At 35.6% G+C, this 27,599-nt stretch overlaps 1 protein-coding gene across 1 annotated transcript in view; it reads left to right on the top strand.

Annotated features, from left to right (window-relative positions):
* POLQ (DNA polymerase theta) overlaps positions 1-26,023 on the top strand; it is a 99,130-nt gene extending 73,107 nt beyond the window's left edge. Inside the window, exons 25-30 of the mRNA XM_069472689.1 lie at positions 8,238-8,422; positions 10,861-10,972; positions 15,608-15,732; positions 22,430-22,583; positions 25,334-25,449; positions 25,910-26,023. Of these exons, the coding sequence (XP_069328790.1) occupies positions 8,238-8,422; positions 10,861-10,972; positions 15,608-15,732; positions 22,430-22,583; positions 25,334-25,449; positions 25,910-26,023 (806 nt within the window). The remainder of the gene's footprint in view (positions 1-8,237; positions 8,423-10,860; positions 10,973-15,607; positions 15,733-22,429; positions 22,584-25,333; positions 25,450-25,909) is intronic.
* The last annotated feature ends 1,576 nt before the right edge of the window (positions 26,024-27,599 follow it).

Below are 27,599 nucleotides of genomic sequence, written 5' to 3'. Positions count from 1 at the left end.
CTGTACAGGTCAGGAGAGAGTACTGTGACATATTGAAAGTGCTAAAGGCACAAAATCTTAACTCTAGAATATTATACCCTGCAAACATGAAGGAGAAATAAAGACTTTCCCAGACAAACAAAAGCTGAGGAATGTCATCAACACCAGACCTGTCCTATAAGAAATGCTAAAAGAAATTCTTCAGAAAGAAAAGGACATTACTGAACAGGACATTACTGAACAATAATAAATCATTTGAAGGTATACAACTAAGAGGTAACAGTAACTGCACAAAAACAGAACACTCCATTCCTATAATTGCAGTGTATAAACCACTTATGTCTTCAGTGGGAAGTCTAAAAGACAAACCTATCAAAAATTACTACAACTTTTTGAAAAATAGATAGTATTAAAAAATATAGATGGAAACAACAAAAAGTTAAAAAGTGAGGATAGGAGTTAAAGGATAGAATTTCTGTTAGATTTCTCTTTGTAAGCAGAGTTGTGTCATATGCTTAAAATAGTTGCTTATAAAATGTTTTTAGCAAGCCTCTTGGTTACCTCAAATCAAAAAACTTACAATAGACACACACAAAATAAAAAGCAAGAAATTAAAACACACTACCAGAGAAAATTACTTTTAACTAAGGGTGACAGGAGGAAAGAAAAAAGAGAAGACCACAAAACAACCAGAAATCAAATAATAATATGGCAGTAGTAAGTACTTACCTATCAGTAATAATATTGAATGTGAATGCACTAAACTCTCCAATCAAAAGACAGAGTGGCTGAATGGATAAAAACAAAATAAAACAAAACCAAGAAAAAAAAAATGAGCCCACCATATGTTGTTTGCAAGAGAACACACTTCACCTATGAAGGCACACTTAGACTGAAAACAAAGGGATGGAAAAAATATTCCATGCACATGGAAACTGAAAAAGAGCAGGAATAGCTATGTTTATATCAGATAAAATAAATTTCAAGACAAAAACTGTAAAAAGAGACAAAGAAGGTCATTATATAATGATACAAGGGTCAAATCAGCAAGAGGATATAATAATTCTAAGTATATATGCTCCCAATGCCAGAACACACAGGTATATAAAGTAAAGATCATCAGAGCAAAAGAGAGAAATGGACCCCAATACGATAAGGGTTGGAGACCTCAACACTCCCCTTCAGCATTAGACAGATGATCTAGACAGAAAATCAACAAAGAAACAAATATTGGACTTAACCTGTACTATAGAAAAAAATGTACCTAATAGATAATTACAGAATGTTGCATCCAACAGTTATAGAATACACTTTCTTCTCCTTCTCTTCAGCTCATGGATCATTCTCAAAGATAGATTTCCAACGTTATGACACAAAACAAGTCTTTAAAAATTCAAAAGCATTGAAATCATACCAGGTATTTTCTCTGACCACAATGGAATAAAACTAGAAATCAATAGCAAGAAGAGCATTGGAAAAATATAAAACACATGGAAATTAAACAATATGCTCCAGAATGGCCAGTGGGTCAATGAAAAGATTAAGACAAATTAAAAAATTTCTTGGCTGTTCAGAAGCTTTTTAATTTAATCAGGTCCCATTCATTTATTTTTGTTGTTGCTTTAGAGGTTGCTTTTGTTGTTGCCTTAGAGGTCTTCTTCATAAATTCTTTGCCTAGGCCAATGTCTGTAAGGGTCTTTCCTACATTTTCTTCTAGAATTCTAATAGTTTCGCACCTAAGGTTTAAGTCTGTTATCCACCGTGATTTGATTTTTGTGAGAGGTGAAAGCTGTGGGTCCTGTTTCAGTCTTCTACATGTGGCTATCCAATTTTCTCAGCACCATTTATTGAATAAGGATTCTTTTCCCCAGAGTATGTTTTTGTCTGCTTTGTCAAAGATTAGATGGCTATATGAGGATGGTTTTATATTTGGATTTTCTGCTCTGTTCCACTGGTCTGTGTCCCTGCACTTGTGCCAATACCAACCAGTTTTAGTAACCACAGCCTTGTAGTATAGTTTGAAGTCTGGAAAATTAATACCTCTCATTTTGTTTTTATTGCTTAAAATTGCTTCAAGAATAAACAAACAACCTACAGAATGAGAAAAAATTTTTGCATACTACACATCAGATAAAGGACTGATAAGAATCTATTTAGAACTCAGGAAAATCAGTAAGAAAAAATCGAACAACCCTATCAAAAAGTGGGCAAAGGACATGAATAGAAAATTTTCAGAAGAAGATATAAGAATGGCTAACAAACATATGAAAAAATGCTCAACATCTCAAATCATCAGGAAATGCAAATCAAAACCCCAATAAGATATCACTTCACTCCAGTGAGAATGGCCTTTATCAAAAAGTCCCAAAACAATACATGTTCGCGTGGATGCAGAGAGACAGGAACACTCATACACTGCTGATGGGACTGCAAACTAGTGCAACTGCTGTGGAAAGCATTATGGAGATACCTTAAACAGATTCAAGTAGACCTACCATTTGATCCAGCAATCCCATTATTGGGCCTCTACCCAAAAGAACAAAAGTCATTCTATGAAAAAGACACCTGTACCCGAACGTTTATAGCAGCACAATTCACAATTGCAAAGATGTGGAAACAACCCAAATGCCCATCAATTCATGAGTGGATTAGTAAAATGTGGTATATGTATGCTATGGAGTATTACTCAGCTATGAGAAATAACGGTGATATGGAATCCCTTTTGTTCTCCTGGAGAGAGTTGGAACCCATTCTATTAAGTGAAGCATCTCAAGAATGGAAAAATAAGCACCACATGTACTCACCAGCAAATTGGTTTCCCTGATCATCACCTAAGTGCACATTTGGGAATAATACCAATTGGGTTTCGGACTGAGTTGGGGGCTGAGGGGAAAGGATAGGTGTATACCTACATGATGAGTGTGTTGCACACTGCCTGGGGAATGGACACGCTTGAATGTTCTGTCTTGGAGGGATGGGGGTGGGGGGAGGGGATGGAGTATACCTACATGATGAGTGTGATGCGCACTGTCTGGGGAATGGACACTCTTGAAGCTCTGACTTGGGGGGATGGGCGGGACATGGGCAATGTATGTAGCCTGAACTTTTGTACCCCCATAATAAGCCAAAATAAAAAAAAATAAAAATAAAGAAAAATTTCGTGAAACAAATAAGAATGAAAGCACAATATATCAAAACCTATGGGATATAGGAAAAGCAGTAATAAAAGTTTATAGCTATAAGTGCCTACATCAAAATAGTAGAAAAACCTTCAAAATAACCTAATGATGCATCTCAAAGAATTAGAAAAATAAGAGCAAACCAAATCCAGAATTAGAAGAAAGGAAATAATAAAGATCAGTACAGAAATAAATGAAATTGAAACGAAAAAATACAAAAGATCAACAAAACACAAGTTGTTTTTTTGAAAAGATAAAATCGACACACCTTTAGCCAGACTAAGGAAATAAGAGAGAAGACCCAAATAAATAAAATAAGAGATGAAAAAGGGGACATTACAACTGATACTATAGAAATCCAAAGGATTGATAGATACTGCTATGAACAACTATATGCCAGCAAATTGGAAAACCTAGAAGAAATGGGTAAATTCCTGACACATACAACTTATCAAGATTGAACCAGGAAGAAGTCCAAAACCTGAATAAACCAATAACAACTAATGAGCTAGAAACAGTAATAAAAAGCCTCCCATCAGATAAAAGCCCAGGACACAGTGACTTCACTGCTGGATTCTACCAATAATTCAAAGAAGAATTAATACCAATCCTACTTAAACTATTCCAAAAAAGCAAGGAGGAAGGAATACTCCCAAACCCATTATATGAGGCCTGTAGAACCATGATACCCAAATCAGAAAAGACACAACAAAATAAGAAATCTACAGACCAATATCTCTGATAAATATAGATGTGAAAATCCTCAACAAAATGCTAGCAAACCAAATTCACCAACATATTAAAAAAATTATTCATCGTGATCAAGCAGGATTCATTCCAGGGATGCAACGATGGTTCAACATATGCAAATCAATGTGATACATCATATTAATAGAACAAAGGACAAAAACCATATGACCATTTCAATTAATGCTGAAAAGGTATTTGATAAAAATCAACATCCCTTCACGATAAAAACTCTCTAAAAACTAGGTATAGAAGGAACCTCCTCAACCTGACAAAAGCCATATATAACAGACTTACAGCAAGTATCATACCAAATGAGGAAAGACTGAAAGCCTTTCTTCTAAGTTCTGGAACAAGACAAGGATGCCCACTTTCACTACTGTTATCAACATAGTACTGGAAGTTCTAGAAAGAACAGAAGAGAAAGAAATAAAGGGCATCCAAATTGGAAAGGAAGAAGTCAAATTATCCTTATCTGCAGACAATATGATCTTATATCTAGAGAAACCTCAAGACCTCACCAAAAAACAAAAGCAACAACAAAAGTATTAGAAATGATAAACAAATTCAGTAAAGTTGCAGGATACAAAATCAATATGCAAAAACTAGTAACATTCCTATATGCCAAGAGTAAACAATCTGAAAAAGAAACCAAGAAAGTAATCCAATATACAGTAGCTACAAATAAAATAAAATACCTAGGAATAAACTTTACCAAAGAAGTGAAAGATCTATGTAATGAAAACTGTAAAACATTGATGAAAGAAATTGAAGAGGACACGAAAAAATGGAAACGTATTCCATGCCTGTAGATTGGAAGATTCAGTTTTGTTAAGTGTCCATATTACCCAAAACAATCTACAGATTTAATGCAATTCCCATTAAAATACAATGACGTTCTTCAGAAAAAAAAAAAAAAATCTAAAATTTAGATGGAACCATGAAAGACCCAGAGGAGCCAAAGCCATCCTGAGCAAAAAGAACAAAACTGGAGGAATCATTTTACCTAACTTCAAATTATACTACAGAGCTGTAGTTACAAAATCAGCATGGTACTGGCATAGAAACAGACACATAGAGCAATGGAACAAAATAGAGTATCCAGAAATAAATCCACACATCTACAGTAAACTTACTTTGACAAAGGTGCCAAGACCATACAGTGGGGAAAGGACAGTCTCTTCAATAAATGATGCTGGGAAAACTGGATATCCATATGCAGATGAATGAAACTAGACCCTTCTCTCTTACCATATATAAAAATCAAATCACAATGCATTAAATGCTTAAATATAAGATCTGAAACTACTAAAAGAAAACAATGTCTCTTCAGTACCTTGGTCTGGGCAAGGAATTCTTGAGTCATACCCCAAAGCACAGGGAACCAAAGCAAATTGAACAAATGGGGTAACATCAAGCTAAAAAGCTTCTGCACAGCAAAGGAAATAATCAACAAAGGGAAGAGAGAGATGGGAGAAAATATTTGCAAACTTCCTGACAAGGGATTAATAACTGGAATATATAAAGAGTTCCAAAACTCTATAGGAAAAAAATAAAATAATTTGAGCAAAAAATGGGCAAAGGATCTGAATAGACATTTCTTGAAAGAAGACATACAAATGGCCAACAGGTATATGAAAAAATGCACATCATTAGTCATTAGAGAAATGCAAATCAAAACTACAATGAGCTATCTTGGCTTAGTTAAATGGCTTTCATCAAAAAGACAGGCAATAACAAATACTGGTAAGGATGCAGAGAAAGGAGAACTCTTGTACACAGTTGGTGGGAATGTAAATTAGTGCAACCACTATGGAGAACAGTATGGAGGTTCCTCAAGAAAACTGAAAATAGAACAACCATATGACCCAGGAGTCTCACTGCTGGGAACATATATGCAAAGGAGGGGAAATCAATATATGCAAAATATGTCTGCACTCCCATGTTTACTGTAGCACTATTCACAGTAGCCATGATTTGGAAGCAACGTAAGTGTCTATGAACAGATGAATGGATAAAGAAATTGTGATACATATACACAATGCAATATAATTTAGCCACACAAAAGAATGAAATCCTGCCATTTGCAACAACATGGATAGAACTGGAGAACATTATGTTAAGTGAAATAAGCCAAGCACAGAAAGATAAATCTTGCATGTTCTCACTCATATGTTGGAGCTAAATGTTAAGGCTGGTACAAAAGTAATTGTGGTTTTGGACTGTGAATTTTAAATCATTATAACTAAGCTCAAACATAGGAACCGTTACAATCAACACATTTTTGCCAGTGAGAAGTAAGTTTGTTTATTCCTGTGACGTAACTGTGCTTCAGTTGGAAACTTCAGTTCCAAACTGTTGGAAAGCATTTTCTGCATCCTGCGGGTTGTGGAAATGTTTTCCCTGCAAAAAGTTGTCAAGATGCTTGAAGGAAGTGGTAGTCAGTTGGCGAGAAGTCAGGTGAATATGGCAGATGAGGCAAAACTTTGTAGCCCAACTCTTTCAACTTTTGAAGTGTTGGTTGTATGACATGTGGTCAGGTGTTGTTCTGGATAAGAATTGGGCCCTTTCTGTTGACCAGGCATTGCAGTTTTCGGTGCATCTCATCAATTTGCTGAGCATACTTCTCAGATGTCATGGTTTCGCCGGGATTCAGAAAGCTATAGTACATCAGACTGGCAGCAGACCACCAAACAGTGCCCATGACCTTTTTTTGGTGCGCGTTTGGCTTTGGGAAGTGCTTTGGAGCTTCCTAGTGCAACCACTGAGCTGGTCATCGCCAGTTGTCATATACAATCCACTTTTCGTTGCACATCACAATCTGAGAAATCGTTTTTTGTTGTGTACAATAAGAGAAAATGACACTTCAAAACGATTTTTTTGATTTTTGGTCAGCTCATGAGGCACCCACTTATCGAGCTTTTTCACCTTTCCAACTTGCTTCAAATGCCATAGAATGGTCAACGTTGAGTTCTTTGGCAACTTCTTATGTAGTTGTAAGAGGATCAGCTTCAATGATTACCTCAATTGGTTGTTGTCAACTTCCAATGGCCAGCCACTGTGCTCCTCATCTTCAAGGCTCTCCCTTTCCTTTGCAAAACTTCTTGAACTGTCCCTGCACTGTACATTTGTTAGCAGTTCCCGGGCCAAATGCATTGTTGTTGATGTTGCCAGTTGTCTCTGCTGCTTTACGACCCATTTTGTACTCAAATAAGAAAATCGCTTGAATTGGCTTTTTGTCTAACATTTTGAAGATATAAAACTATTATGTACCCATAATAATTAAAAAAGAAAACCAGTCTATGGCCACTAGGACCTATGTCTGAATACAGTGCCCCATGGTCGTCTTTGATATCATCTCATACACATATTGGACTAATTTTGAGTTTTTGAGGTCCGTCTTTTGTTCTGGTGCCTAGGTATTTCCTTTTGAAGGAGTTTTGTGTGTGTGTGTGTGTGTGTGTGTATATATATATATATATATATGTAAAATATATTTTTATATGTTACTGCATTTTATCCAGAAATCTTATAGGAAGTATTCTGTTAAAGTCCTAGAACTTTTTGCTTTGTGTTTTAATGGATAATTTCTATTGACTGTTTTAATGTGCACTAATCTTTTCTTCTATAGTGTCTAATTGCTGGTCCTTTTTGATCATTTGCAGATTTTTTTTTACTTTTTCTATGACCTCACTTTTATTTTCAAAATATTTTGTTTTTGCCATGCATATCTAATCCACTCATTTCTAATCTATAGCTAAATTATCTTAATTCTCTTAATAACTCTCACTTGTTTACCACTTGATTTTTTTCATTAAATGTCTTTATTATTGTTGAAGCAAAGCACATGTTTCTCTCCAGCCCATTTAACATGTGCAGACATTAGACACCAGTCTCTCCTTTAATTAATTTATTAATTCAACAACTATTTGTTAAGAGCCTGTTTTGTACCAAGATTGTGTAAGGCTTTCTGTGGAAAGAAAAGGAAAATGGTCTCCTATCCCAAAGGACTCAGTGCCACATTGGAGAGGCTTGAAAGAACCATTTTAGATTATGTGCCAGGTGCTGTGGGTACACCGAGGGGAAGCACTCCACAGTGTTAGGGGAAGAGGTCAGGGTGGCTTTACCCATATTACATGTACTTAGAAACTAAATGGAAAAAAAAATGATCTAAGATACAGAACTAAATTGCATCATATTAAGAGCAAGGTTTTAACATTTGAACATATCTAAATTAGAACTAAATTGCTGTCATCCTGCTCAATTATATAGAACTTGGATTATATTATATAGAACTTTGTACTAGCTTTTCTAAAATCATTTTTATTTCAGGTGGTTTAATATTGGCTGCTGATTACTCTCAGCTTGAACTGAGGATCTTGGCTCATTTATCCTGTGATCGTCGTCTCATTCAAGTATTAAACACCGGAGCTGATGTTTTTAGGAGTATTGCAGCAGAATGGAAGATGATTGAACCAGATTCTGTTGGGGATGATCTGAGGCGACAAGCAAAGCAGGTGATCTTAGTGAACATGCTTAATATAAATGAGAAGAATTGAATGATTAGAAAAAGTTAAAAATTATCTCAGTTGTTTGTAGGTAAGGAACAATTTCTTTGTCTTTGGATCTTTCAAACCACATTTCATCTGAGCCTACCTCATGGTATTCATTATACTTACTTTTGTGGAGGCAATAGAAAGAACCAGAAAAACTGAAATCTGAGGACACTTAGTGCCAGGAAAGCCATATGCATTTAAAACCATAATATGACTAGTCACAGTGCCTGGTACTCAGTAGATAATTATTTAAAAATGGTAGATGTCATTGTTGTAGTGGAGGTCATTGTGTGTGTGTGTGTGTGTACATATATATATGTGTATATATATATATTATGTGTGTGTGTGTATATATATATATATATATATATATATTTAAAGTCTCTTTTTAGTCTCTAAGTGTCCTGAGGTAAAGTTCCATATTTTCCTTTTTATATTTTCCCACAGCATCAAGCCACAGTACTTTGTATAGAAGGTGTGCTCTAAATGTTTGTTGAAAAAATATTGCAGAGCTGTGGATTATGGTTAATAACTGATAGCTTTTTAGCTTCTGAGGCTATTGATTAGTTAATCAACCTGTGAAAGCTTCATGCTGCCCTTGTACCTTTGAAATGGATCCATGTTATTAGTTCCTACTCCTGGATGAGTATTAGGCACAGAGAAGGCCAAAGGCCACATTTATACCGTTTCCTGTCCTGGATTAACAGTGATACTTCCTTACCACATGACCTGTGGGAAATCTATGCCATTTGCAAGAGAGCAGGATTGTTGGCTGAGGTAAAGGCACATCACCCCACCCTGAGATCTTGCTTTATTAGTCTGCCATTCTAGTTACTCACAGCTCTAATTCTTGACTGGCTCACTGAGCGTGAAACATTTCCTCTCACCACTGCCTCTTTAGCACCAACACTTGTTTCTCCTAGTATGTAGAAAGCAAGCCAGCTCTGTCCTTTCTGTTTATTTAATCTTCTCTGGGGTCCTGCATTTAGCAAGAATCAGACCCTAGGTAAAATAGATAATATGCTCATGTTTAATTCTCATAAACAAACCATGAGATAAGTATGATTATTACTTTTCCCATTTTATAGAGGAGGAAACTGTGGCACAGAAAGTTAATAATTTCCTTAAAGTTGTACATACACCTATAAATAGTGTAGCTAGGATAAGTTCAGAATGCCAGAACTTGGGCACTCTGACTCCCTAACCTACACATTTATCCACTGGTGATAGCTGCCTCTATTTAATAAGTTCTTGCATAATTTAATAGTGTTTATGCTATACCAGTTTGTCCCTTGTTACACCATGCACGGGAGCACCTAATCTCTGAGTCTTGCTGAGATCTCAGACAACACTAAGTAATATGAGTTTAAAAAACAACAGTAGGAGCCACAAGAAAGTAAAACATAAAAAACCAAAGGAAAGAAAAAAGGAGGAAATCCCCCTCTTAATGTATTAAAAAGGGGAGGGATCCTCTCTACTTAGTTTATCACATTAAAAGTTTTTTGTAATTCTGATAATCATCTTATGCAAGATATCTTTTTATATTTTATTTAACAACATTATGTCAGGAAGTTTCCTAAAGAATTAATAACTCATGTAATCCTAATAATCCCATGACATAGATACTACTATCCTCATTTTATGAATGAAGAAATTAAGATACAAAGAGGTTAGGTATCTTGTATAATGTCAGACATCTTGGGAATGGTAGAACAAAGCTTTGAACCCAGGGAATACGTATAATTAAATCAGTTTCTTTAGTAGCCTATTTATACCATTTCCCTCTGCTGTTCCCAGAATTTCTTCCAGAGTTTTTGTTTGTATTTAAGTGAAATGAATTCTGCAGATGTGGGATTTCAGGTGGCTGTGCAGTGAAGAAGATATTTATTTTCTGTGAACTCTTTTTTCCTATTATTCAATGACAAAGCCTACTTTTCCTACTCTTTAGTCCTATACAAGGGCGAGGAGAGGAATGTTTATAATGCTTCTCTTGCCTGACTCTTGGTACTTCTTTAAGTGGAAATTAGTGAAGTACTACAAGAAGTAAGAAGCTACTCTAACAACTGCTAGATAAAGGACCAATAGTCAGAAATAAACGTTTCCTTTTAGATCACTGGGGTTATTTTCTTAAAACACACACATGCACCGTTATATTCATTAATATTCTCTCCCTCCCTCCCTTTCTTCTTCTTTCTCTCTGTCTCTCTCAAAAAGTAATACTAAAAGGCAGAAAAGGTGTTTGCCGGGGATCTAACCCACCAAAATCAGATCTAATCATTTCTGACTTACTGTGAAGTAAAAAGTTTGCTAAAATTTCAACCCTAAAGAAGTCTTTATATTTGCATTTTATGTGGTTATGACCTTTAATTTATTTGCTGAGTATGATGACTCCTTTTCAGATTTGCTATGGAATCATTTATGGAATGGGAGCTAAGGCTTTGGGAGAGCAGATGGGCATTAACGAAAATGATGCTGCTTGCTATATTGACTCCTTCAAATCCCGATACACAGGTAATTCTATTTCAGATACTTTTCTTTTTAACCATCTTACCATATTACATTAATTTCCAAAAATTTGTGTTATGGAATTTTCCATTGAAATATCTGTTAATGATAAGTTTTCATCAGGCGTTATTAATGGCAAATAATATTAACCTTACCTATGATTATTTACTAAAGTATAATCTTACTTGATATCTTTTGAAAAAAAAATAACTTTTTTTCATAAAAGTAGAAACAGAATAACAAAGTGCAGTTGATGTATTAATACATGCTACCGTGTCATTGTGAATATCCCAGAGAATCTGGCAATTGATTTGTGCTTTGAGTTTAGGTAGCTTTAGTTTGAAACAGTAAACCATTAATTAAATGTGCCAGCAGCAGCTGTAAGAATTGCTGTTATAGAGCAGTTTGAGTATCATCATCTTAAATTATCTCCTCTTTTGGCAGTTTTTTGAGGTAATATTTACAAACAATAAAATTCACCCTGCAAAAGGTGTATAGTTCCATGAATTTTGACAGATGCATCTGGTCATATAATCTACACCACAAAGTACGGAACCAGTACTCCAATACCCCCAACAGTTCTCTCATGACCTTTTGTAATCAACCCTGTCCCTTATGCCCACTGGTCCTAAAGCAACCAATGCAATACTGCAAGGGGAAAAAAGTATACAGATTTGGAAGGAAAAAGAAAACTTTTTATTCACACATGGCATGATCTTGTACATAGAAAATCACATGAATTCTACAAAAACAACTAGAAAAATAACTAAATTTAGCAAGATTCCACCATACAATGTCTATCTGTAAAAACCAATTGCATTTCTATGTACTAGCAACAAATAATTAGTAAATGAAGTCTAAAATAAATATTTTTATATCATTTATAACATCAAAAAATATGAAATACTTGGCATAAATTTAAGAATATGTGCAAGACTTATATATATTGAAAATGCCAAAGCAGTCTGAGAGAAATTGATGAATACTTAAATAAATGTGGCATATGCCATGTTAATTTATTGGAAGGCACAACATTGTTATGATGACAATTCTCTATAAATTATTTTATAGATTCAGTGTGATTCCAATCAAAATTATATTAGACTTTTGTATAGAATTTGATGAGCTGATTAAATTTACATGGAAACCCAAAGGACCTGGAATAATGAGAATAATGTTTTTGGGAAATGTGCAATGTTGAGGATTTATACTCCCTGATTTCAAAACTTATTATAAAACAACAATAATCAAGATTAAGGGTAGACAGAGAGAACAATGGAACAAATAGAAGGCCCAGAAATAGGCCTAGGCATCTATGGTTAATTGATTTTCACCAAAGTTGGCATGCTTATTCAGTGGATGCAAGGATGGTCTTTCAGAAATTGGTGCTAGAACAAATGGATACCAGCATGGGAAAAAATGAACCTCAACTTTTATCTCACACCTATGATGTGAAACATAGACTTTAAAAATATATAGGTAGAAAAATTACCACACCTGGGTGAGGAGCAAGATGGAGGACCAAAGACACCGACAGCCAGAGTGTCTCTACAAGAAGGAGACGTTTTAGATGAAAGAGAAAATCCAAACAGACAGAGAAACATAGATCAGATGGGGATCTGAAGGAAGGGTGCCTGAACAGGAGACTCCATGGGAAGAGGTTGTGGAGCAGAACTGAGAGGAGAAAGGCACTGGTGGGGATTAAGTCCTGAGGGGCTTGGAAAAACTCTTACAGACATTGGCCTAGGCAAGGAATTTATGAAGAAGATCCCCAAAGCAATCACAGCAGCAGTAAAATAAATGGGACCTGATCAAATGAAAAAGCTTCTGCACAGCCAAGGAAACTATCATTAGAGCGAATAGGCAACCTACAGAATGGGAGAAAATATTTGCACACTACACATCCAATAAAGGGTTGATAACTAGAATCTATACAAAACTCACGAAAATCAGCAAGAAAAAAATCAAACCACCCCATTAAAAAGTGGGCAAAGGACATGAACAGAAACTTTTGAAAAGAAGATAGACTAATGGCCGATAAACCTATGAAAAAAATGCTCAACATCTCTAATCATCAGGAAAATGCAAATCAAAACCACAATGAGATATCGTTTAACTCCAGTGAGAATGGCTTGTTTCAAAAAGTCGCAAAATAATAATTGGTGTTGATGCGAGAGAGATAGGAACACTCATACACTGCTTGTGGGACTGCAAACTAGTATATCCTCTGTGGAAAGTAATATGGAGATACCTAAAATAGCTAAAACTATATTACTTGATCTAGCAATTCCATTACTGGGCATCTACCCAAAGGGAAAAAAGACATTCCATAAAAAGGATACCTGCACTCAAATGTTCATAGCAGCACAATTCACAATTACAACAATGTGGAAACAACTCAGGTGCCCATCAATACATGAGTAGATTAATGAAATGTGGTATATGTATACCATGGTACTGAGGCATAAAAAAATAGTGAATACCTCTTGTGTTATCCTGGATGTAGCTGGAGACCATTCTTCAAAGTGAAATATCACAAGAATGGAAAAACAAACACCACATGTACTCACCATTAAGCTTGTACTAATTGATCAACACTTATGTGCACATGTGGGACATAATATAGGGTATCGGGTAGGTGGGGGAAGAGGAGGGGAGGGGTAATTTCACACCTAATGGATGAGGTTTGCACTGTCTGGGGGATGGGTACACTTGTAGCTCTGACTTGGGCGGTGCAAAGGCAATTTATGTAACCTAAGTGTTTGTACCTACATAATATTCTGAATTTTTTTTTGAAAAAGTATATGGCTAAAACTGTAAATCTTCCAAAAGAAAATGAGAAAAATCTCTGTGATATTGAGGTTAGCAAAGATTTCTTAGGTGATAATAATATTGAATTAACCATAAAAAGAATTTTTAAAAGATACCATTAAGAAAATATAAAAGCAAACAGACTGGGAGAAAATATTTGTATTAGTTATTATCTAACAATGGACTTGCATCAAGAATATATAAAGAACCTTTATAACTCAGTGCCCAGAAGGCAAGCAGTCCAATAAAATAAAAATCAAATGACTTAAACAGATACTTTACTAAATATATGAATGACTACATTAAATGTTGTCATTACTATCTGTTAGGAAACACAAATTAAAACTACAAGGAGCTGCCTTTACAAAAACAGCAGAATGAGTAAAATTAAAAACATTATCTGTTTTACTTTGCTGGTAGAATTGTAGAATGGTGAAACCACTTTGGAAAACAATATGGCTCTTTCATATGAAGCTAAACATTGACCCTGCAATTCTACTATGAGATATTTGCCCAAGAAAAGTGAAAACATATATCCAAAGAAAAACTTTTACATGAATGTTATAGCAGCTTTATTCATAACAGCCAAGTATTGAAAACAGGTCAAATGTCTATCAACAGGAAAATAGATAAATAAATTTTGGTATATTTTTACAATGGAATACTATATAGATCAAGGAAAAGGAATTAAATATTGATACTCAGTACTATATTGATTCTTAAATATTTTTCTTAGTAAAAGAAGGCTGACAAAAATGAGAATACACAGTATAATTAGTATGAAATTCAAGAACATGAAAAACTAAGATATATTGTCATAAAGCAGATCAGTGAGTGAGTCTAATAATAGGGGCTTACTATAAACGGAGATGAAAGTGTTTTGTATCTTGCAGCAGTAGTTGTAAAGGTATGTACATTTGGTAAAGTACATCAGACTGTTCACTTGAAGTGGATGCCTTTTGTTGTATGTACATTATACCTTCAAACTGATTATTTTTTAAAGGTCTTACAATTTCAATATTTGGAGACCTCCTATAGGAGTTAGGTAAAAGAATTTGTAGAGGTGCAGCCTCTTATATTTCATCCTTTTCTTTGTTCTTCACCCAACAGTATCACAGCAATTTTTAAAGGGAAAAAGATGAGAGCCTGATTGCTTTCTGAAATTCCTATGCTAGGGGTCAGATATCACCAACAGCAAGAAATTCATCCTGGAGATCCATAAGACATAATAACTGTCTGTTCTAGGTTGCAAAGGACTGTTGGTCTAGGAAATTGAAATGTGTTTGAATACTGCACTATACGTAGTCTCCTGAATTTTAAGAAGTGGGTCACATATGTTCCTACTAAAATGTTTATTATATTATAACTCATGCACTGATTTCAGTAAGGTCCTGCTTTGGGTCATAGCATAACTGGTAACAAGGACCTATCGGGATATTTTAAGCTTGGAAATGTTAATAAGATCAAGGAGTAAAAGAGGAATTACATAGTCAAAGAACAGAAATAAATGTGGTATGCAATAATCTTAATGTCTTAGATTAAAAACCGCTTGTTACCTGCTCTGTTCTGGAATTTAATTTCATATTTTGGTTGTGGTGTTATTGTTGTTGCTCAAAAACAGGGTTAGATTATGTCATTTCTGAAGTCCCCTTTGTCTGTAACTTTTTGAATCTAAGAAAAGTGAATGAAAGTTTGTATGCATAATTTTGATGATATATTAGTGTTAAGAATCATGGTGGAGTTTTGGTATATTTCACTGTATTGAAACCAATGAATGAAATGAAGGATAGAATTTGGTTGTAATTAAATATTTCTATATTTTCTTTATAGGGATTAATCATTTCATGAAAGAGACAGTGAAGAATTGTAAAAGAGATGGGTTTGTTCAGACCATTTTGGGAAGGCGTAGATATTTGCCGGGAATCAAAGACAACAACCCTTATCAAAAAGCTCATGTATGTTGAAGTTTCTCTGGATTTTTAACTTAACATTTTAATGACATGTACTTTTTCAACAAAGACTGAACACTACTAATATCCCTTTTAAGGATCACTAGTATATTAATTGGATCTTCTGTATGTACAAGGTCAACTGTCAGTTTCATTAAGGAAGAAGTGATGGCACATGCCAATATTTGCTGAACACAGTCTTTGGGAGACGAATCTAAACGTGGGTTCACTTAATGCTTCAATTAAAGATGTTCTGTTTTCAGTAAGCCAATTATTTATTAGCTTTACTAATAAGTTGTAAATAAACTTAATCCCAATGTTTGCTAATTGTTCTTTGTTTCAGATACCATATACTAATTCATCATATCATACCAGATTGCTAATGCTACTCAGAAATTATCTAGTCACTAAATTGTGATATTTTTTGCTTCCTTCTACTTAATTATTTTAAAAGCACTGTCTCAGCAGAGGTTATTAGTATACCCAAAATATTGAAATAGGCTATTTTTAACATTTTAAAGATTTATTGATATTTGCTCAAATTATGATTAAAATTTCTTTCTAAAATCATTGGGATTCATAAAGGTATTCTTGTGTATCTGAGTATTTAAGCTTCTATTATAGTCCAAATATTCCTATTTTAACTGATTTTATTTTGCCTTTCCCCCATAATTTTTTGTTGGTGCTCACTACACATTGTATTCAGTGAAAATACACAGCTAAACTTCTGTCTGAAGCTCTAAACCTTCAGAGCACTAGTGCTTTTAGGGACCATGGAGGAATAATTGGCTTCTTCACTCTCTAGCCTCCCACGTAGCAACAAGCAGTCATCAGATATTCCTCAGGCTTTTACCATATCTCTAAGTGAACTAAGCACTGCAGTTGATGCACTAGGAAACATAAGTTTTAAGTCCTGGAAAAGATAACACAAACAGAAAATATATAAAAACATCATTTATATACTCAGTTATTAAGCTTTAGGGATGAGGTAGGACTTGAACAGATTCTTGAAGGCTATTTAAAATATAGATTGTTGGGAATGAGAAAAAAGACAATCACAGAAGGATAACTGAGTGAGGAGTGCTAGAAGCCAACCTGATAGGTATGGAGAGTTTGAGTTGTCACTTAGGGGTAGATAATTTTCTACTGGATAGATGGAGCCAGGTAAAAGCTAGAAGGCTTCTAATGGCAGGCTTAGAAATTTGCACTTGATCTAACAGGAATTGATTATGTTTCTTGGGATTTACATGATGAAAAATGGAGCATAGAGTTATTAATGTAAATGAATCATGTAAGTTCATGAAAACTAATATTTTTGTACCTAAAGCTGTGAAAGTAAGGCTTTTTCATGCCAAATACTTAGGAATAAAATTTCTGTCTGATTAAATATGTTGCTGAGAAATAAATATTCTATTCCTCTGAATTGGGAGTAAACGCAGCCAGATTATTTTTTGGTTTTCATTTAAACTTTTGTGGTATTGAAAAACACGCATCTAGAGAAAGCACAGAAAACATGTAAATTATCATAGAGCTACACCTGTGTAATTGCCACCCAGGTTAAGAAATAGAAATATTGTCAGTGCCCCAAAAGCCTCCTAACCACCACTCCCTGCCTTCCCAGAAATAACCACTGTCATGACTTCTAACCCTATAGTTTTCTTGTGCATATGTTTGAGCTCTATATACATCATATATGGATATTCTTTTGTATGTAGCTTCTTTTATTCAAAAGTATGTAGGCAAGTCCTTCAAGCTATATAGTACTCTATTATACGAATATGCCATAATTTATCTATTTTTCTACTGATGGACATTTGGGTTTCCAGTTTGAAGCTATTGTGCATCTTGTTGAGTTGAACATTCTTGTCCATTCTTGCACATGTGCTTGCATTTATATTTGGTAAAGACAAAGTCGTAGGATTGCTGCATATTTTCAACTTTAGTAGATAAAGCCAAATTGTTTTTTGTTGTAGTTGTAGCAGTTTGTTCTCCCATTAGAAGGGTGTATGAGTTCTCATTGCTCTGTATTCTTGCCAATACTTGCTATTAAGCTAATATTTTAGCTATGTTGGTGGGTATAAAGTAGTATCCTGAAGTTTTAATTTGCATTTCCTTGAATATTAGTGAGGTAGAGCAACCTTACAAATGTGTATTAGCCATTTATTTTTGCATTGGAAAATGCCTATTCAAGTTTTCTTGTTCATTTTTCTGTTGTCTACCTTTTTCTTATTGATTTATAGAAGGCTGTTACTGGTTACTTGTGTGGAAAATATTCTCTCCCACATTGTGTCTGGGTTTTGAGGAAAGAGTATTTATTAATTTTGTATATTCTCGAAATTTTTATTGAGCAGTAATATACATGCAGTAAAGGGTACAAATCTTAAGTACAAAGTTTGAAGTTTTACATGTGTATGTACCCATATAACCACCGTTAAGATGATACAGAACTTCTCCAGCACCCCACGGGCTTCTCTCTGCTCCCCCCAAATCAGTAGTGTCCCCACTGTGTGCACACACACAAAACTATAGGTTAGTTTTGTATGAACTTGAATTTTATTTAAATACAGTCATACCATATGTACTCTTGGGTCTGGCTTTTTGTTCAAATTTAGATCCATGATAGTACCATACTGCCTTAGTTAGGCAGCTTTGTAAGAAGTCTTGATATAGTAGAGTAAGTTTTCCTACCTTGTTGTTTTCTTTCTCTTTTTGTTTTGAATATTTGGCTATTCTTAGTTCTTTGCATTTCCATATAAAATGTAGAATCAGCTTGTCAATTTCTACACAAACACAAAATTCTGATGGGATTTTTAATTCAAATTACCTAGAGTTTATAGATCAAGATAGGATTAGTGGACATATTTACAAATTTGAGTTTTCTAATCCATGAACATGATGTATTTGTCCATTTAGTTAGGTCTTTAGGTCTTAAGTTCTCTCAATAACCTTGAATAGCTCTGGGGAAACTATGATCTTATGCTTTTTTTTATATATATATTTGTAGTTATGTATTTGAAAAGTTTTGATGCTATTGTAAATGGTGTGTTTAAAAATTTTTTTTTTACATTTTCTAACCATTTGCTGCTGTTACATGGAAATACAATTGTTTTCATTGTTGTTCTTTTGTCTAGAAACCTTGCAAGTAATATTTACTAATTGCAGTAATTGATCTATAGATGCTTTCTTTTTTTTTTTTTTTTTTTTTTGAGACAGAGTCTTGTTCTGTGGCCTAGGCTAGAGCACAGTGGTGTCATAGCTCACTGCAACCTCTTACTCCTAGACTCAAGCAATCCTCCTGCCTCAGCCTCCTGAGTAGCTGGGACTACAGATGCACACCACCATGGCCAGCAAATTTTTCCCAATTTTGTAGAGATGGGGTCTCACTCTTGCTCAGGCTGGTCTCGAATGCCTGACCTCAAGCAATCCTCCACCTCGGCCTCCCAGAGTGCTAGGATTACAGGTGTGAGACACCACACCCAGCCTCTAGATGCTTTTAAGTATTCTACCTACACAGTTATCTACATGAAAGTATAGTTTTATAACTGCCTTTCTAAACCTATTTCTTTCATTACTTTTGTTTGATTTATTTGCTAGGACAACACTGACTAGAAGTAGGACAATGTTGAAAAGAGGCAGCTTTGCGTCTTTTCAGATCTCAGAAGGAAAATTTTAAACATTTAATCAATAAGTAGAATTTTCCTTTAGGTTTTTAATAGTGTCTATATCAGATAAAGGAAGTGCTTGTAGGCCACAGAGTCTCTGTTACAACTATTCCACTCAACAGTTGTAGTGCAAAAGCAGTCATGACAATTCATGAACGAGTGAATGTGGTGTTTAACAATAAAATTTTATTTTACAGAAACAGGAAGTGGGCCAGATTTGGCCTGCAGGCTGTAGTTTGCCAACCTCTGGTCTAATTGTTGCTTCATTAATTGCAATCTGCCTCTTTTCTCTAGTTGTTTTTAATACAATATTTTTCTTTCTGTCTGGTTTCTAGCAGATTTTCTGTGATGTGTCTAAGTGTGTGTGTTTTTCTAATTGATGTGCCTGTGTGTGAGGGTATATTAAATTGATCCTTCTTGAAGATACTAGAACTTCCTGAATCTGTGGCTTGATATCTTTTGTTGATTTTGGAAAATTCTTAGCTGTTACTTCTTTAGTTATTGCTTCATCATATTCTTCCCTCTCTTTCTGGAACTCCTATTGTAAACTTTAAGGGTGTTTCTTTAATCCCTCATGTTTTATATCTTCTATATTTTTCATATTTATGTTTCATCATGCTTTAGTCTGAATATTTCTTTTGACTTATTTTCCAATTTATTGATTTGCCTTTCAAAATTTGCTGTTTTAACCCATGAGTGTTTAAGTTCTATTATTCTTATTCTTCACTTCTAGAGTTTCCATTTTGTTTTATTTTATGATATCTGGTTCTCTGCTAATATATTCAGTTTTGTCTTCTATTTTCTTAACTATATGCAGCATGATTATTTAAGTCTAGGTTCGATGATAGTCTATCATCTGATAAGTCTCCTTCTTGTATCCCTGTAGTCTGTTCTTTTTGCCTTTAGTTTTTCTTAGTTTTCTATAAAAATGGTTATGTTGTCTCAATTCTTTGTTCTGGTTATTTTTTTTCTGAGTGTCAAACTTTGTATATGAAAGATTATGGAAATAATTTGAAGCTTGTATGATGATGCTACTTTTATTCAGAGAGAATTTACCTTTGCTTCTTGCAGAAAACTACAGTGACTAACATCATAGGATTACTTTGATCCTACTTCAGAGGTAGAGATGATTTGAAGCAAGACCATTAGAGCCAGACTATTTCCAGGTTATCTTTTTTCCTAAGGTGTTAGTTTTGGGTTGCAACTTGATGGTTTGCCAGGCTCCCATCTACTTGTTGGGCCCTGAACCCAGATGTTTACTCCCCAAACCCCTTAAGCCTTTCAGAAGATCTGCTCAGCTTTTTAGTCTCTCAGCTGTCCCTTCTGGAATCTGTTGATTCCCTAGGGCAAAATGGTGGCCTTCAATGCCAGGATCACTTCCTGGTCTCCTTTCTTTCCTAGATCTCTAATTTCTATAATTTTTCATTTCCTTTTTAGCTGTCTGATTTATTCAAAGAGGCATTTTCCATCCAGCTTTTCCAGTTGAGATATTATCAGTGGGAGGGTTTCTCCTAAAGGCCTAATCTTCCATTACCAGAAGCCTATATTTTTCATGTAGATGAATAGGCCTGGTGAAGAAGGACCTGAGCTTTGTGAAACACAAAACCAAGACTGCCAAGTTTTCCTAATTTGGAAGAACATCAGAGAAGTACAAAATCATGAGAGTGAAGTATATATTAGTCATATATTTGCTTGCTTATGTTACAGTAAAATCAGCCCCCAAATTTCAGTAGCTTATAACAAGAAACTTTATCTCTCATTAATATTACAGTTTGGCTCCGGTTGACTGTGGCTCTGCTCCATATTTTCTTCATTCTGGAGTTTATAATGAAAGAAAAGTTCTTATCTGGTATATGCCCTTTTTTTGTGGCAGTGTTGGATAGTTCTTAAAACTTCTTAGATGTTCTATATGTCAGTCTTACTCACATTTCATTGTCCAAAACAAGTCAAGGCTATCCTTTTACATGGAGCAACACCTCAAATCACATGGCAGTCGGTGGGGCTGTGTAATGTTACAGAAAAAAGCAGCAAGCAATAGCAACAATTATACAATCTACTACACAGAGGCGTGCACTGTCAAGAAGGAAGAGGAATCAGTGCTAAATTTCAGTCATTGAAATTCAGTCACTCTTTAAGCGGTGACAACTTAGTGTCTTTATAATAGACTCATCAGCATTTGACAAAAAAGTTACTTTTTAAAAAAATGTCCATCTCTTTAAAAGATATTAATATATAAGAACTTGGATGTAGTTCAGAGAAGAGCCCTCAAGTTATGTCGACTCCTCTCCCTTGAGTAGACCCTTCCTACATCCTGAGACATTTTGAGGTGCCACGAGTGATATCATGGATAGATTACCTCTCAGTATTAACCCAGACCCCCTCTTCTACCCTCCCAAGATGATTATCTTTAGCAGGCATGGTTGCTGGCCAAGAAGCACTTGGCAGCAGTTGTTTCAGGGAATTTCTACCTTAATACCCAGGGATCTCAGACCTTCACTATCACTAGCAGCTAATGATTAGCCTCAGCAGCTCATGACAAGCTCTGATACAGAGGGCACCAAACCTGCTGGGGCCAAACTCTACTTAGGAACAAGAGGCCATTGGTATGGAGGATGTGCTTAAGACATTCCAACCCACATCACAATGAATGATATTCTACTTATATCAGTTTAGGATTAAGGGTATTTTGAGAAATACATCCTTTAGAGTGATATTTAGAACAACTAGAATGCTGATGATGTATGTTTGTAAAATAAAATAGTTTTGAGCTACCAAATACACTCTAAGTGCAATGCAGTTTTTGTGTCCTAATGAATATTGAAGACTTCTAAACTAAAGCAATGTGACCTTATATTTAGTTATCCTCGTGTAAATAGCCTAGAATCTAGAGCCCTGGATCATTATAGTTGTTATTCTTAGGATGCAGCCTAATAGTTGATGTCCTGGGTCACATCTCAGTCCAGATTTCCAGTCTGGCTGCAAACGTGAGCACTGATCCACGTTCGCAAATCTGATGGAGCTCCTGTTCTTGATTTTTATAGGCCGAGCGTCAGGCTATCAATACAACAGTCCAGGGATCGGCGGCTGATATTGTCAAAATAGCCACAGTTAACATTCAGAACCAATTAGAGGCCCTCCACTCAACCTTCAAATCCCACGGTCATCGAGAAGGCATGCTCCAAAGTGACAGAACAGGTTTGTTCATAGGTGAAGCCCCTACTATAACATGGTGAGGATAATTGTTTCAGAAAAGAAAAGGCAAAGTATTTTATATTTTATTTCTCAGCCGTTCTCAAATGTTTTGGTCTCATGATGTCTTTATACTCTTAGAAATTATTAAGGATCCCAAAGAGCTTTTGTTTGTGTGGGTTATATCTACTGTATTTACTATGTTAGAAATTAAAACAGGGAATTTTACAACATTTATTAACATTTAAAATAACAATAAACCTACTATATTTAACATGAATAACATTTTTATGAAAACATCTATGTCTTTTCAGGACAAAAGAAAATTAGTGATAGGTGACTTTATTTTACATTTCTGCAAATCTCTTAAAGAGAAAACAGCCGGATTCTCTTATCTGCTTCTGCATTCAATCTGTTACAATACCACATGTCCTGTAAGCTCTGGAAAACCCTTTGTACAGTCTAGGATGATACATGTCCCAGTTTGTAGGAGACTGATAGGTTTCCCAGGATGTGGGAATTTCAGTTCTAAAACCAGACAGTTGGATGCCTTGCTGTACACTTATGAGAATGAGGCTGGAAAAGGCAAATAACCTCATACTGTTGTTGTGAAAGTAATTTTGACTTTGCAGATTTGATGATCCTCTGACTATGCTTTAAGAACATGTTGATTTTCCTATTTATTACTATCATTGTTCTCTGGTCTGGGAATATATTCTGATTTCACCTTATCTCATATGTTCCTTTGCTGATATTGCCATTTTTTCTTATTTTTAAAATATTTTCCTTATCTCTTTATTGCTTGGATAAACTATTTTTTGTTCTAACGAGTATAGAGAACTTTCCCTTCTTCTCTTCTGTCACATGTCCATACTTCTACTTTAAATACCATTTCACTGTTGCTGAGATTGTCAAACCACGACGACAGCCATATTTTAAATTTCCCTGGGAAGAAACTAAGAAAGCTTGGGGCACACACAGGAAGAACAAGCTCCTGGAGTTGGGGCAGAAAGGTAGAGATCAGCTGTTGAGGATGGGAGTTGCTATTCCTAGGAGAGATATACATGTAGATTTTAGAGAATAATAAAGCTAGTTACACAAAGTTGTTGACTTACATACAAAAATACATAGATACAAAAGTTTATTTTCTCATTAAATGAGGACTATTAATTTTTTTATCTTCAGTCTCCCTCAAAATATCTGGGGCTGTTCATTCAACATTTTGTATATGGGGATATGTGTGTGTACAGACACACAAACACACACATTTATATTTATAGAGAGAATGTACAATCAGATTTATTTGGGAAATAACACTGTGCTGTGTGCTTTGGGGGATTTAGAAGTAAAAGTTATTAACCTATGTTTGAATTTAAAATCTACTTAAGAAAGGTGAGAAATATATCCCTGACTGAAATATTTACATTAGCTTCTCAAAGCAGAGTGGTAAGTGTCAAAATGAGGATATAGACAATAACAACTTCAAGAGTGGGTAGAAGGCAGTCTGGAGATGTCACTGAGCATGACTTCATGGTGTCGTGCTGGGTTAAAGGTAGTAGGTCAGTGGGATCCAAGGGAGCCTAAGGATGCAGACCACCTGGAGCAAGAGGATCGCAGCATTCTGGGTCAGAACCAGGCAACCAGGGGAAACCAAGAGGACAAAGTATGGTAACCGGAAAGCAGAAAAACTAAAGCGTCCAGTTGATGATGTGAGTTAAGGTGGGGCTTTAGTGGGGCAGATCAGATTTCAGCTGAACTGGCAGACAGATGGACAGCTTTTGGAGGTCTAGTGCGGAAGCAGTTTGCTACAGCCGCAGCTGCCTTTGTTCCCTTACCCTGTGAGGACCACCTCTGAGCAGACGTGGGCTGCAGATAGTGACAGTTAAAGACCTCTCTCTGAGGAAAGCACCAGATATTGAGGGAGATGGTACCTGTGCTGGGCCTGAAAGATAAGTAGGGAATTTGAATGGCAGAAAGCAAAGAGTGCTGTGAGGAAGGGACAAACAAGTAAAGGCAGCTACTCTAAAGGTGTCATGCTGCGCCTTATCTTAGTGATCAGAGGGACATAATCTGTACCACTAGGCCAGCTAGTTAGGAAATGGTAACTAAATCTAGTACATTTTGGAGTCATGGGTTCTTTTGAGAGTCTGCTAAAAGGTATGGATCATCTCCATAGAAAAACACACAGACATAGACTCTTTCATATACTTCAAGGGATTTACACATTCTCTGAGGTCCACATTTGGACCCTTGGTTTAGAATTACTTGTCCAGAGTGTACGGGTCCAATTGGGGAAACACCAGTTCTACCATAGTGACACTTTTAGCCATAAAAAGACATCAGGGAGTGTCCCCATATAAAACACTGCCTAACAATACTAGTTCACTTTCCTGGGGCAGGAATCAGGCACCAAGCCACTCTGGTGCTCTTGCTCAGATGGTAATAGGGGAAGACATAGACAGAGAAATGTTGGTTGTTATGAGAAATAAGTTAGACCAGAGTTTGGAGCAGAGTTCTTCATACCCCATTTACTGACTTCTCTGTTAGACTCCTTTCTGGGAGGAAGTTGATAAGGATTTGAGTTTACCTAATAGGTAGGCCAGGTAGCAACCAGCAAATAGTTATTTTCCTGATAGTTCTAAGCTTTACGTGTTTTAATCTCTTAATTAAAATTTCCCAGTTTCTCAAAATCTCTAAAAACATTCTCCTATGGCACAGTGACATGCTGATCAGTTTTGCTACTTTTTCATGGGTAGGATTGTTACCAAAGAGAAAACTGCAGGGGATGTTCTGCCCAATCAGAGGAGGTTTCTTCATCCTTCAACTCCATGATGAACTCTTATATGAAGTGGCAGAAGAGGATGTTGTTCAGGTATCTTTACAGGGCTTGTGTTCACTCTCTGGGAAGCTAAGATGCTGTAGGTCAGGCTGACAGCTTTTTTTTCTCCTATGCATGAGGATTTTGGTACCCTATCCTAGCTCCAGAAATGTTGAGTACTTACAGATAGAACAGGAGCTAAGAGTGCTGTTTTATACTCATTCTTAAGGAAATTCTTGATGCAGGGATGTTTTTGTCCAGGAGAAATTAGACATGAATTTGGAGTCTTGCCTGAAGGTATCCAAGCTCCAAGCATTCTAGCAAAACTGTCAGAAGCTCCTGCTCATCAGTGAAGAGCACTTTGAGATACCTGGATTTTTTCTAATTTAGCATTTTAAGTACCATTGGATGAAGAGCCCTAGTCTGGCTTATCACCTTCTCAGTGGGTAGGTTGGGAAACATTCTTTGATTGGGCAGAGAGTTTGTTAACCTCTTTTTTTTTTTTTTTTTGTAGGTAGCTCAAATTGTCAAGAATGAGATGGAAAATGCCATAAAACTTTCTGTGAAACTGAAAGTGAAAGTGAAAATAGGTGCCAGCTGGGGGGAGCTGAAGGACTTTGATGTATAACTGTGCCTTATGAAGTCCTCCCAGGGAAGCCTGGTGTAGATAAAGTCACCTGAAAAGAATGGAGATTACCCTTTCACCTACTTCAGGAAAACAAACTCTCAAGCTTTGATAGACTCAGGATAGTAATTTTATAGTGAGAGTTTCAAAATGTGCATCAGAGTCTGTTCTCTGTAGTGTCAAAAAACTTTTTGGGGGGATGGGGGAAGTGAAATACCAAGTTTGATGATTATGTTCACTCTCAAAGAGTAGCTTTTATAATTTGCTTGGCTTTAAACATGTTCAGAACAGATGCTTGAAATATGCACTTAGCACTTTGGGTCCTTACCTGTCTAGGATGAGCATGAAGAGAACCGAGCTGTTGCCCCAGGGGCTTTTGCAGGCCTGTCCAGGATCCAGACACTCAGGACACAGACTCCAGCAGGAGCCACAGGCAGATAAGGATGTGGTTTCACATACATCACCAGGGTTAGGTATTATGAGTGATTTTTTTTGTCTAATTTAAGACTACTGAAATGGTATTTTAAAATAGCATGAGCTAATAAATTATAAATTCTATAAAGTGGAAGGACTTGGTATGGATGGAGTCTAGGAAATGTTATTTCTTATTCCTTTTCCCTCCCCAATTCATACAATGAATGTATTTGGAATACTTATGTATTATAAAATAAGCTATACCTCTTTAAGAGGTATCTTGTTCTGTAAGATCAGATGTTTTTATTGCAGTTAAATATAATACTGCCAGAAAAAGAAAATACCCCCTTATCAGTCCGTTAGTGCCCCTTTCTGTTTGTGGCATGGTGCAAATACTCATGCTGAAAAGATTGTACTTTGTAATCCTGGTCAGTGGTGTGAAACTGAATTTTTGCTGTTGAAATAAAATGAATTTATGAGAAACTTTATATCAGCAGTTCTGTTTTTTAAAAAATTATATTTGGTCTAACTATCAGAAACCTATGTCCCTTATTTACTTATTCCATAGCTTGTTCATAATGTCTGTGCACATAGGAAGTGTTTATTAGATTCTTTTTTTTTCCTTGGTGGAATAACTTTTAATATTATACCAATGGTATGATTCTCCTCTATAATTCTTTTTTTTCTTTTTTTATTTCAGAATATTACGGAGGTACAAACGCTTTGGTTACATATATTGCCTTTGCACTGCATGAGTCAAAGCTACAAGTGTACCCATCCCCCAGACAGTGTGCACTACAACTAGTAGGTGTGAATTTACTCATCCCTCCTCCCCTCTCCCTCCTGCCTGACAACTGATGAATGTTATTTCCATGTGTGCACATGAGTGTTGATTAATTAGTACCAATTTAATAGTGAGTACATGTGGTAACTGTTTTTCCATTCTTATGATACTTCACTTCAAGGAATGGGCTCCAGCTCCATTCAGGATAATATAAGAGGTATTCACCATTTTTTTATGGCTGAATAGTACTCCATGGTATACATATACCACATTTTATTAATCCACTCATGTATTGATGGCACTTGGGTTGTTTCCACATCTTTGCAATTGTGAATTGTGTTGCTATAAACATTCAAGTGCAGGTGTCTTTTTTTATAGAAT

Source organism: Eulemur rufifrons, chromosome 7 (genome assembly GCF_041146395.1).
Source record: "Eulemur rufifrons isolate Redbay chromosome 7, OSU_ERuf_1, whole genome shotgun sequence".
Taxonomy (NCBI): domain Eukaryota; kingdom Metazoa; phylum Chordata; class Mammalia; order Primates; family Lemuridae; genus Eulemur; species Eulemur rufifrons.
The sequence above is the reverse complement of the archived record's forward strand: the minus strand, read 5'-3'. Positions and strand labels throughout refer to the sequence as shown.